Source organism: Haliotis rubra, unplaced genomic scaffold (assembly GCF_003918875.1).
Source record: "Haliotis rubra isolate DU_JTF1 unplaced genomic scaffold, ASM391887v1 Scf1436, whole genome shotgun sequence".
In the NCBI taxonomy this organism is placed as follows: Eukaryota; Metazoa; Mollusca; class Gastropoda; order Lepetellida; family Haliotidae; genus Haliotis; species Haliotis rubra.
The window spans coordinates 143,845-155,558 of record NW_025765377.1 but is presented as its reverse complement, the minus strand read 5'-3'; the positions used below and the strand labels follow the sequence as shown (position 1 = coordinate 155,558).

Below are 11,714 nucleotides of genomic sequence, written 5' to 3'. Positions count from 1 at the left end.
TGGACCGACTGATAGCTTCAAGATCAACTTCACTAGGGTCAGACACAGACATGTTGTTTCCATCTGCTATAGAGTCACGGATCTTTTGGATTTTGTTCATGAAAACCTGCTCGAAGCGCTGTGGAAGAGCCTCAGGGGCATGAGATGACGGAAGAGGGTGCGTGGAAACCTTGCCAAGAAGACGGGACATGTCTGTGTAATGATTTAGAATCGTGCATTGATGCAGTGATTTCACTTTTGAGGGATGCTTATTTAGCTCGCCTTATTTCAGAGTTGACCTTGTTTCTGGCTTCACAAAATATTTGCCTGTCCACTTCAAGGCGTGAACGTCTCCAAGCTCTCTCGGCACGGCGACGCCTCTGTTTAGCAGCTAGTACTTCTGTTGTCATCGTCCATGGCATAACAGGTCTGTCTGTTATCCATTTGTCCTTAACTAGTGCATGTTTATCCAAGGTCTCACAAAGCACAGAGTTGTACAGATTTGCGAGTTCATTCGGATCAGTGGGCGGACACAGCACGAGGCTGCTGGCCGATAAATCCCCACTGAAAGCTGAGTGGTCAATACCTTTTATGTTTCTGTACTTTATGAGCTTCTTTGGAAGAGGAGGCTTCACTGTGTCCAAGAAGAAGGAAACCAGATAGTGATCAGATGTTTGGAGTTCAATTACAGTTGTGTCCACAACACAGCGCACATCCTTAATGGCCACAACCCAATCCAGATTGTGCCAACTCTTGTGTGTTGGAACTGTTACCAACTGTATGCACTGCAGGGATTCAAGGAGTTTTCTCCTTTTGAGGCATTGCACATTGCCTTCATCATTAAAATCTCCAAGGGCAATGAATCTTGAATGCGTGATACACTTTGTTTCCAGCAATACGGAGAATTCGTCATAGAATTGTTGAAAGGAAAGTTTATTTCTGGAAGAGGGAGGTGGTCGATACAAGGCAACAACATTTGTTGCAGTTTTGCCAGCCGTTACGACAAAATCAAGACTTTCAAAAGAGAAGACTGAAGAAGCATCGTCAAGTATTTTCACGTTGAGATGCGACTTGTAAACAATGGCCACGCCCCCACCACGTGATGGACGGGACTTGTGTTTAAGTTCATAGCCTGATGGTGTCACTGAGGCTATTTTGGATTCATGTCCTGATGGTCGGAGCCACGTCTCAGTTAAAACCAAAACGTCAATATCTCTGTCAGTCAACAAGTCAGATATTTCTTCACATTTATTGCAAGCCGAGCGTATATTGAGTAGAGAAACTTTAATATGTTTGTTGGTATCTTAGGGGGCGTGATGTAGATCAGATTATTGGCATTCATCGACCTCTGATTGGTTGACTTGCATCTGGAACACTCACTAATCACACTGATTGGTCGTTGTTTATTTCTACCTGCCCTTGTCCCTCGCCTGAAAGGACGGCGGTGTCTGTGATTGGGAGGTGTGATGAAATCAATTGGTGAGAGTAGACCAGCAGCTTGGTATTGATAGATCCTTAGCCCAACATGAAGTAGTTCACTCCTGGTATATGTAATCCAATTGTTCTCAGTTGTCAGTAGCAGTTCCACTCTTCAGTAAGAGCGTTGCCGAGTTCCTGTGGACTTTCTGGAAACACCTGGCATCGTGTGAAGGCAACCTGCAGCTCGTTCCATATGTGCAACTCTTATTCAGTCCAAGGTCTCCCAAGGTCCTAAGTATGAAACAACTACTCGGGTACAATGAGACCGTGTGTTATCGCCCATGACGTTGAAGTCGGATACCAGGTATACCGATCCAACTCACGATCCAGTCTGATGCTCCTCCATAGTTGTCGAGTTCGGCTATATTAGAATCTTTAAATCTTCTGTTGGTCTATGCCAGTTGAAGCCTCCTGCAGCTGAAGACGGGTCTTGCAGTTAAAGGGTCGAACAGGGTCATGATTTCAAGGTTGTAAGAGCGCTTTCAGGTGAGTGGGTGAGTGAGTATTTCAGCAAAATCACGCGGAGGACACCAGCAATGGGATTCAACCGGATCGAACCCGGGTCTTCGGCGTGACGAGCGGACGCTTTTACCACCAGGCTACCACACCGCCCCGTTGTCAGTTAAAAGGAATGAATATATGTAACGCCAGTTCAAGACAAAATCAATTTGACACGAAGGACAAAATAGCAGTGAAAGTTACATGAATGGACCACTAAATATCGACGATGAAACCTGGGCCTAGATTTTCGAAGCTCTCTTAGCGCTAAGATAGTCGTAAGTGCCATACATTAACATACGACTATCTTAGCGCTAAGAGAGCTTCGAAAATCTAGGCCATGGGCCCTCAAAGCGATCGTAGCGACAGTCGTAAGTCTATGTTAAAGTATGGGAGTTACGATGCCTTGGCGAATCGGGAAAAGTTGCTGATTTCACAGAGCAGTGCGGGTCATACGATGGGGCACACAACTGAACAATCATAAAGCTTAATGTTGTTCCATATAAATATACTATTCACACTTTGCTAAGGATCAAATCATGGATTAACAGAAAACTATGATGTGGGGTCAAAGTTGGTTTAAATATCTAAGCTTATTGCAAGCATGGATCCTATGTTTCAGTTTGTCATTGCATCTTGTGGATCCATACCTGCTATTGACAGGTGTTGTGTACTTGTCAATGACTCGTTCCATGATTTGCAAAATGGTTGATTGGTACCATGAAAACCATTTTTATGGTTACTCATATATCAAGTGCATAAAGTTAGACTAAAGTGGCTGCTTGCCTAAAGAGGGGTTACCATATTATTATTTATCGAGTTTTAAATGGATATAATTTCAAATTAAAGATCTACGTTTAAGTAAAGTTGTGAATCCTCATCAAAGTGTGAGTAGTATATATAGTTGTGGCCTGACTTTGACCCACAGTCCTGTCTCAAGGTAGTAACGTGACATTTTCTCTCTGCCATTAAGTTTAGTGCTAGCAGACAAAGTAAGGTTTAACTGAACGTCCCTTTCTACAGAATACAGTGCAACCAGAAATTATTGAAAATTTAAAGATTGTAAAAAAGATATTTTTCACTCATTACTCGCGTATTAAATGTGAATATTAGCAGAACATAACCCCAGATTCAAAGACAGGCGGGGCATACTACTGATCCACGAAGTTAGAAAGTCGTGGTCCATGCTGTCCCAATATCGGACCACCTCTTCTTTCATTTCAGTAATATTTGTCAGATTTTCCTTATTGACACTTTGCTTCATAAGTCCCGAAACATTTTCTATTGGATTTAGGTCAGGGCTATAGCTTGGCCAATCTAATAATGTCATATTTTGGGTCCGAAACCAGGCCTGTAAATGCTTTGAACGATGTTTTGGGTCGTTGTCCTGCTGGAAAATCCAAAAATTTCCATAGAACACGTGAGCAGATGGAAGTAAATGTCCCTCGAGAATATCTGTGTACCGCTCACTGTTCATATTCCCTTCAAATACACAGAGGGGCGTTGCCCCTAACACAGATATGCCACCCCACACGTTAAATTTCGGACTGTTCTTTGGGCGCTGATACAAAGGTTTTTCAGTTTGTTTGGTCCAGAATTTCAGTGTTTTAGGAAACAGCCACACAGAACTTTCATCTGAGAAAATCACATTGTCCCAGTTAAAATTTCTATGCTGTTAACACCAGTTAAACCTTCGCTCCTTTTGTTCAGGTTTCATGATCGGTGATGGAATTCCTCGACTTTTCAACCAACCCATTGCATGCAGCTCAGTTCTATTTGTCTCCTTACGTACAGCCACAGTTCCTCTATCAATCATATCCAGCCTTAAGTTTTCTAAACTCCTTCGTTTGCTTTTAGAAACAAGAATACCAAGCCGCCTCCTGTCACCGACAGTCAATTTTCTGGGCCTATCTGCGCCTCCCTGATGTTCAATGCCATATCCATTTGCAATATTTTTCAAAACACGATAAACAGTGGACAAAGGGATGCCTGTTCTACTTGAAATCACTTTAGCTGCTCTGATGTCCTTGTTATAATACTCTAAAATCAACTTCCTCTTCTATAAATCATCCATACTGAGGATCACTGAAAATGTCGTCTGCTAGCAAGTAAACAAAGGGGGATAACTCTTCACAAACTAATGAAAAAGGATTAAGGGAGTTGTCTCTCTTGAATGAAACCAAACACCTGATAGCTGGTCAAGGTTGTTTATACTAGAAATCCAATTAAACATATTCCTAAAATTCTCAATAATTTCTGGTCATACTATACTGGGAGTGACAGTCACCGCATACAACCCCGAGGTCGCGATTGACCTGGCATCCATGAAGTCATCTTGATGATAACTATAGGGAGTCCATGATGGACAATAGCTACAATGAGTTGTGTGACATGCCTTATGTCATAACAGTGATCGTGGACGGCAAGCGATACTATCTTCCTACAACGTGTTGTCAGCGTGTAGGACCGACCAACCGACCGACAGCTGTAGATGACGATCGAGTTGATAGAAGCCCCTAAACCCAACACCATCAAAATGTTCCCATACTGAAATGTAACCTAATTATTAGACTGATTTTTCTATTTTACTGATAGATCCACAAATTACAACAGATGAGCTCCTACAAATGAAATACTCTATACATTTCGTGAAAACCCCCGCATTTTTCCACTATACTGTGTTGAAACATGCATTTACCAATGGGGAAACGTATGTCGATTCCTCTCATATTGGTCAGTCGAGCTCTTCCAACTTCTGATATAATTCGGGTTTGTACAGAACTGTCGATTTCGGGGCAAAATAGGTCCCTATAGTCCCTATATATATGAAGACACCGGAACCGAATATATCCCTAGTTCCCCCTGATGACTACTGCTCCCTTTTGGGATACCGACCCACGAAGATCCGAGGTAGAATTGGTCTTCGGCAACCCATGCTTGTCGTAAGAGGCGACTAACGGGATCGGGTGGTCAGGTTCGCTGACTTGGTTGACACATGTCATCGTATCCCAATTGCGTAGATCGATGCTCATGCTGTTGATCACAGGATTGTCTGGTCCAGACTCGATTATTTACTGTCCGCCGCCATATAGCTGGAATATTGCTGAGTGCGGCGTAAAACTAAACTCACTCACTTTTGGGATACCGGCAGAAACTAGATCCATGTACTGCCTCTGGTAACGTTTGCCTTCCATCGTCATTTAGTGACAGAAAAGATTCCCGCGTCACTTCCATGTCTCCGTTCACAGAACAGACCCTTATACTCAGGGACCGTTGCTCAGTTTAGAACCACTGGTATGTCTCATTCAGACTCGGTTTATTTACGGGCACCTTGGATAAAAAAATGTTGACTTGTTTCAAACAACATTCACATCAGTAAATGAGCAACCTCTTTATATAGAAACGTGAATCGATTGCCTAAGACCGGTTAACTCTCAAACCACGCGTCGAGTTTATTTAAAAGACGTTACTCATGAGGCTATTAGCGAGAGCCCAAGAATTCAATTACCGACACCTGACTGCTTACAAAATACACTGTCTGTCATCTTTGGAACTATAACTGCCAAAGACAAACACAAAACACTATTTCACACGCGTCGCACGTGCCGGATCCAGTCGTTTGCTCTCTTCAATTTGCTCGGCAGCAGACGACATCAAGAACTTGTGCAAACATTAACAACGGGCTGTTATTGCGAGACATATGACCATCTCATGTTCTAACACGACGGATAAGTGGCGTCGATTACAATATGATGGGCTGTCAATGCCATCTGTAAATCAGACTCATGAAGCCGATCTGGTGATATTAGCGGAGCGCAATCTCCCACCACCATCAGAGTCTCCAGGGAGCTACTACGTCCCGCGTCCAGGATACTGCCGAGCTGTGGTAGGTACTGTTTCATCATCTTACCTTACAGAGGAGCTTTAGTCTCCGGAACTTTCGCCATACTCAGAGAGTGTGGGTTCGAATCCGAAATTGGACTCAACCCTAAAATAACCTTTTTGTTTGTTGATAACAGCCGTACCCAGCAATATTCCAACTATATGACGGTGGTCTGTAAATAATTGAGTCTGGACCTGACAATCCATTGATTGACCTCATGAGTATTGGGATACGATGACATAATTATGTCAACCAAGCCGTAAAACGTGTCAGAATTTGTACATACACTGAAAAAGCGTTCCCCGAATATAACGTGTGTTTCATCATATTATTATAAAGTCGGTCTGGTGTGGTGGCCTAGAGGTTAAAGCATTCGCTTGTCAGTGCAAAGACCCGGATTCGATTTCCCACAATGGTACAATGTGTTAAGCCCACTTCGTGCGTCCCGAGATACTCCTGGGCTCTTATTCTGGAAAGGTTTGTAGCCCCTACGGACTTCTTAATCCCATTCTTAACACATTGGCTACGATCAAAGTTAAGAATTCTTAAGCCTACGAACGTTTTGAAAATACGGGCCCTGGGATAGGTTTAAAAGCGGTTTAAAAGCATACTCATTCACTAAATGAAAGCCTTTGGCAAACACAGGGTTCCAATTCGCTGTGCAGATATGCGTGTCTCTTCGAAATACCTAGTCATATTTATTACTATTCAGTACAGTGATCTGTCTTTCCTTCGGTTTTGGAACTGGGATTTCTTGTGTACGGGTCAACTTGTGTGGTCACATCTCTGGCTAATTCCATATACCGTTAAGTCAACTTTTGTGGTGTTAGGGTAGTTTACTAAATTCATGTTGGGAGTTACGACAACGATTGCTGTAGTGTATCCTTTTATAGATCGGCACTGACTAAATCAATTACAGATAACGGACCCATTACAATCAAGATACTGATATTTACCGCCCCATCAGCACAAAATCTCATTTACTTCCGCGGTCATGTTTATATAACGATAAGGCCTTAGCTCGGTTCTCAGAGACAATATTTTGAAGACGATTGTCTGATGGAATTGCAGATAGAGACATTTGTTTGCTTCCTATTGTGTTATTGAAGGGGAAAATGGCAAATGTAACAACACACCCGCCTTCCTTGAATGTTAAACATGGGTACAATGTGTGAAGCCCATTTCTTGTGTCCCCCGCCGTGATATTGCTGGAATATTGCTAAAAGCGGCGTAAAACCATAATCACTCACTAGAAGGTTAAACGTTTTTCAAACGGACTCTTTGCCAAAAAGATAAATCGTTCAATATTTCATCTTAGTCTTTGTGACCAGGGCAAAAATACTCTATTTCGGTACAGCTCGTCAATTTCACCTGTCCTTTAACTTTCATTCCCATAAGCAATTAGATTACCGTTATTGGCCATGCCAGCAGGCCCCAGATGTATAATAAACTGGACGCTACATTTGGCTTCCAGGGGCTGTAGAAGTGATATTTTGATATTTTATTATCATGTGTTCGTCTTGGGGAGATGATAGTTTGAGTAGATGGTTTTTCTGTGCAGAGACCATTTATATTCTCCGACAGTAGTGATGAGATCCCTGGTCCAGTGAGTGAGTGAGTGAGTATGGTTTTACGCCGCTTTTAGCAATATTCCAGCAATATCACGGCCGGGGACACCAGAAATGGGCTTCACACATAGTACCCATGTGGGGGATCGAACCAGGGTCTAGCGCTTTAACCACGAGGCTACCCCACCAACCCCCTTTGGTCTAGTGGATGGAGCTTCTACCTGGAGAGCGGAAAGGCGGTGGTTTGATACTCGGTCGAGCCATAATAAAAAAGACCTTAACAGATGGTACTTGTTGTCTCCCTACCTGGCGATATAACAAGGACAGTCAGTCTACTGTTTCTGAGAGAAATATCCACGTAAAACTGTGCCATGGTATCTCAGTGAGCTACCGCGCTCAAGACCGCCTCCGTGGTGTAGTGGTTAGAGCGTCCGCCCGGCGAGCGCAAGGACGCGGGTTCGATCCCCAACCGCGTCATACCAAAATACGTTAAAATAATGTACTTGTTGGTCCCTGCCTGGCGCTCGGCATTAATAGGTACATCAAGGACTGGTCGGCTCGGAGTCAGCATAATGTGTCTGAGTGGGGTATTCATGCTTCACTGCGGCATGGTATCTCAGTGGGCTAGCACTATAAAACCAGCTTCAGTCTGGGCTAGTACAAGCAGCCGCACATACACATACACACGCATGCACGTCGTCATATGGGCGAAATATTCTCAAGCACGACGTTAAAGCTGGTAAAGAGTTTGATTCCTGTATCCACCCTGGTTTTGATCTTTGGTTTGTGGTAATACACACAACGGCGGATTCGCTGAAAGACTTGCAGCAACTTTACATATTAAAACGTCATGTCTTATTACGACTGAATATATACTCATATAAAAAAGTAGGGGAACCTCAACTTTCAATTTGGATAGGAACTATAAGCGTTAACTACTTTTTCAGTTGGCAGACATGTATCTTATGACTGCAAAACCATTTCACTTTATCACCCCTAAAAACAACGCATGTAATGCACGTGCACAAGGCAGTAGCCCCAGACACGTGCATGGGATGTCATTCTTGATGTTGACGGTTTTCAAGAAGGTCGATAAATCACTGTAGACCATTAATTTTGACAATCATCATGCATTATAAGTGGTGATGCACTCTCAAAACATTCATTATAATCATATCAACATTGATTGACTCAGTTATATCTCCCAATTTTTCAATCGTAAATTTAACATGAAGTTCCCCTACTTTTTTTAAAGAGTATATTAAAACGTCATGTCTTATTATGACTGAATATAGTTTACGCCGGTTTGTTTGCTTTTTGCTGGGTTTTGCTAAAGCGGCATAAATCACTTGTATATACATTATTTATCTCCAAGCCATGTTATTACGAGTGAATGCGTTTACGCTGGTATGCAATATCCAACCATATCATGGAAGGTTGGCTTCACACAGTGTAGTCCTGTTGGCGCGAGAGTAGACATGTTGACGCCACTGAATTGCCAGAACCAGAGACTCACGGTTCACATGTTTGCTTGTTTGTTTGTAGTTTAACGCCGTATTCAGCAATATTCCGGCTATATGATGGCGGTTTGTGAATAATCGAGTCTGGACCAGACAATACAATGATCAACAGCATGAGCACCGATCGAATGGTATACGATGACATACACTAAACGCCAAAAGAAACGTTACGCTCCTTCCTTAATGAATGTCTTAAAATCTACTCAAGTGAAGATGAAACTGTCTGCTGCATTGTGATGCGTGGACGTCCACTTCTTGGTCTGTCTGTCTGTCTGTAGCCCTGAATAAGTCTTATAACCGTGATACGGTGGCATCCGAGGCCGTTGGCAACAGCATTGTATGTCGACCCCATCTGCAACATCCCAGTGGCTCGTTCCCTCACTTCAGCTGTTCATCGTGGCATATTTCTCGTACTTGTGTCTCATATCATGCATTCTAGGCTCTCTTTATACCCTATAGAATCATTCTACAGATGAAATTGATGCAAATACTGCTTGAATATTGCTACGTTTTGGCGATTGATATTGCTATGTGTAAACAGAAAATGGAAAAATGTTACTTTGCAAGCAAAAATGTTAACAAAGATAATTCTAGGTGCTCCTAAACACTTTTTCACAATATCAAAGACATGTTTTACTTGTTTTCACTTATGCAATTCAGGAGAAAATGTTTTAAAAAACTGGAATCATAGGAATGATTCTTTTACAATTTTACACACTCTACAACAGTTGTTTCTTGTTTTAATACATGTAGTTGAAAAATGGTGACTTTTAATGGTTTATCTTTGTCTCAAAGCAGAATTTTATTTCAACCTTTCTTTTGGACATCTAAATCACTGTTATTCGTTTATTTCGGCAAGGTCGAAAATAGGACAATTTAACTCTTCTGAAAAAGATACATTTCACTTAAATATGAATGCGTTTGAGAATTTCTTTTCGTGATTTGCATAAACCTGTGTTGTTAAGCTTTCTTGTAAACTAATACCTTCTAACATATCTTTGATAGTTTTTCAGTAATTCATAAAGGTAGGAGGGTAACGTATCGTTTGACGTTTAGTGTAGGTGTCAATCAAGTTAGCCGCCTCTTACGACAAGCATTGGTTGCCGAAGACCACTTCTAACTGGGATTATCACAGGGGTCACTGCTCTCATGACTTACGGGGTCTGTTGTTGGATATTTTGGTAAAAGCATGAATTCAGATGATATAAGTACACACTTGCATGGATACTTATTGGTTCAGCTTCGTTGCAGATCCAGGAAGTGACGTCAAGTGTCAGACGGAGCACCTGGACATCGCACCGCAGTCGTGTTGCTCCAGAAGATCTCAACCCCACAGCGTCACCGCGTACGACCTGGAAGTACGGCGGTCTGGTCCAACGTGGAAGACTGTGGATATTCGACGGCATGTTTCAAGAGAACTGGAGCGTGAGCACGTTTATCTCAGATATGCTTAGAAACGTGACACAAAGTATCCTTGACATTTCGTCAGAGACAGAAGAGAATGACACAGATTTGGGTGATGCAGTATATAGAGACGAGATCTGGACAGGGCGAGTAGGGATATACGGTATAGGAGGAACGGCTATTGCCTTATTTGGACTTGTAGCCAATGCAATGGCAATTATAGTGCTGTCCCAATACAAACAAAAGTCGTCTGCTCCTCTGTTACTGATACTGTTGGCTCTGTGCGACTCCACGTTGCTTGGGTCGGACATGGTCTTGGAGACGCTCGCCACTCTGTCTGGCGGCAATGTCATCTCGGGGTCCTACAACGACTGGCTGAAGCCCGGATACGTCTACCTTTTCCATGTCTCCTACATTGCCCAGACAGGAACAACATACATGACTGTCCTCATCACCGTAGAACGCTACATCGCCGTCGTCAAACCGCTCCTTGCGGCGCGGTTGTGCAGCAGGTCGGCAGCTTGGAAAGCTAGCGCCGCCATCTTGGTTTGGAGCATTGTGTACCACACACCCAGGTATCTGGCTTATACTAATTACTATGAATACCAGGCCGATACCAATTCAACAAAGCTCATCTTCAACAGAACAGACTTTGGGAATGGGTTTTTCTATAAAGAAGTGTTTATGGTGTGGATTAATTTCTCGCTGGAGTTTTTTGTCCCAGCTGCAATCCTTGTGGTCCTCAACGTCTTGCTTATAAGAGCTCTTAAGAAGAGCAAAAGTTTCGAGGTCAGCCGGGCTGGTGCCAGGGCTCGGAAGGGACAGCGACTGACCGCAATGGTGTTGGCCGTGACATCTCTGTTCTTCTTCTGCGAGCTGTTTTCCGTCACCTCCCTAATCATCACCCGCAGCATCAACAATTACAGGGAGTGTTCCGTCTTCTGCAACAACTTCATCGCCCTCGCAGACACCATGGTGATCGTTAACTCCGCCTCGAATTTCTTCCTGTACTGCGCCGTCGGGAAGAGGTTTCGGGACATCTTCTTACAGATGTTTTGCCGGATCCCGTTCAGGACGTCGCGGTCCTCGTCCAGCAACACGCGTACCACGTCACAGGGCCACACCAAGATGGTCAGCATGACGAAGCTGGACCGTCGGAGTGTGGTAGCAAACTGATACAAGCTGGCCGCATGTTGTCCTGACCTCTGTCAAACATTCCTTCCATAAAGAGTGACTTTATCTTGCTTTACTCTTCACTGAGCAATAAAATAACTGCCACGTCGTCCATAACGACAAGATAGTGTCATTTAGGGAGCGAGTGAGTGGGTTTAGTTTTACGCCGCACTCAACAAATTACAGCTATATGGCAACGGTCGGTACATG

The 11,714-nt window shown here is 43.2% G+C and overlaps 1 protein-coding gene across 1 annotated transcript; it reads left to right on the top strand.

The window, feature by feature from the left end:
- Positions 1–5,719: 5,719 nt before the first annotated feature.
- Positions 5,720–11,714, top strand: LOC124269284 (FMRFamide receptor-like). Its single transcript, XM_046704286.1, has 2 exons — positions 5,720–5,842; positions 10,179–11,714. The coding sequence occupies exons 1-2, from the start codon at positions 5,720–5,722 to the stop codon at positions 11,505–11,507; spliced, it is 1,452 nt and encodes a 483-aa protein (XP_046560242.1). The 3' UTR covers positions 11,508–11,714.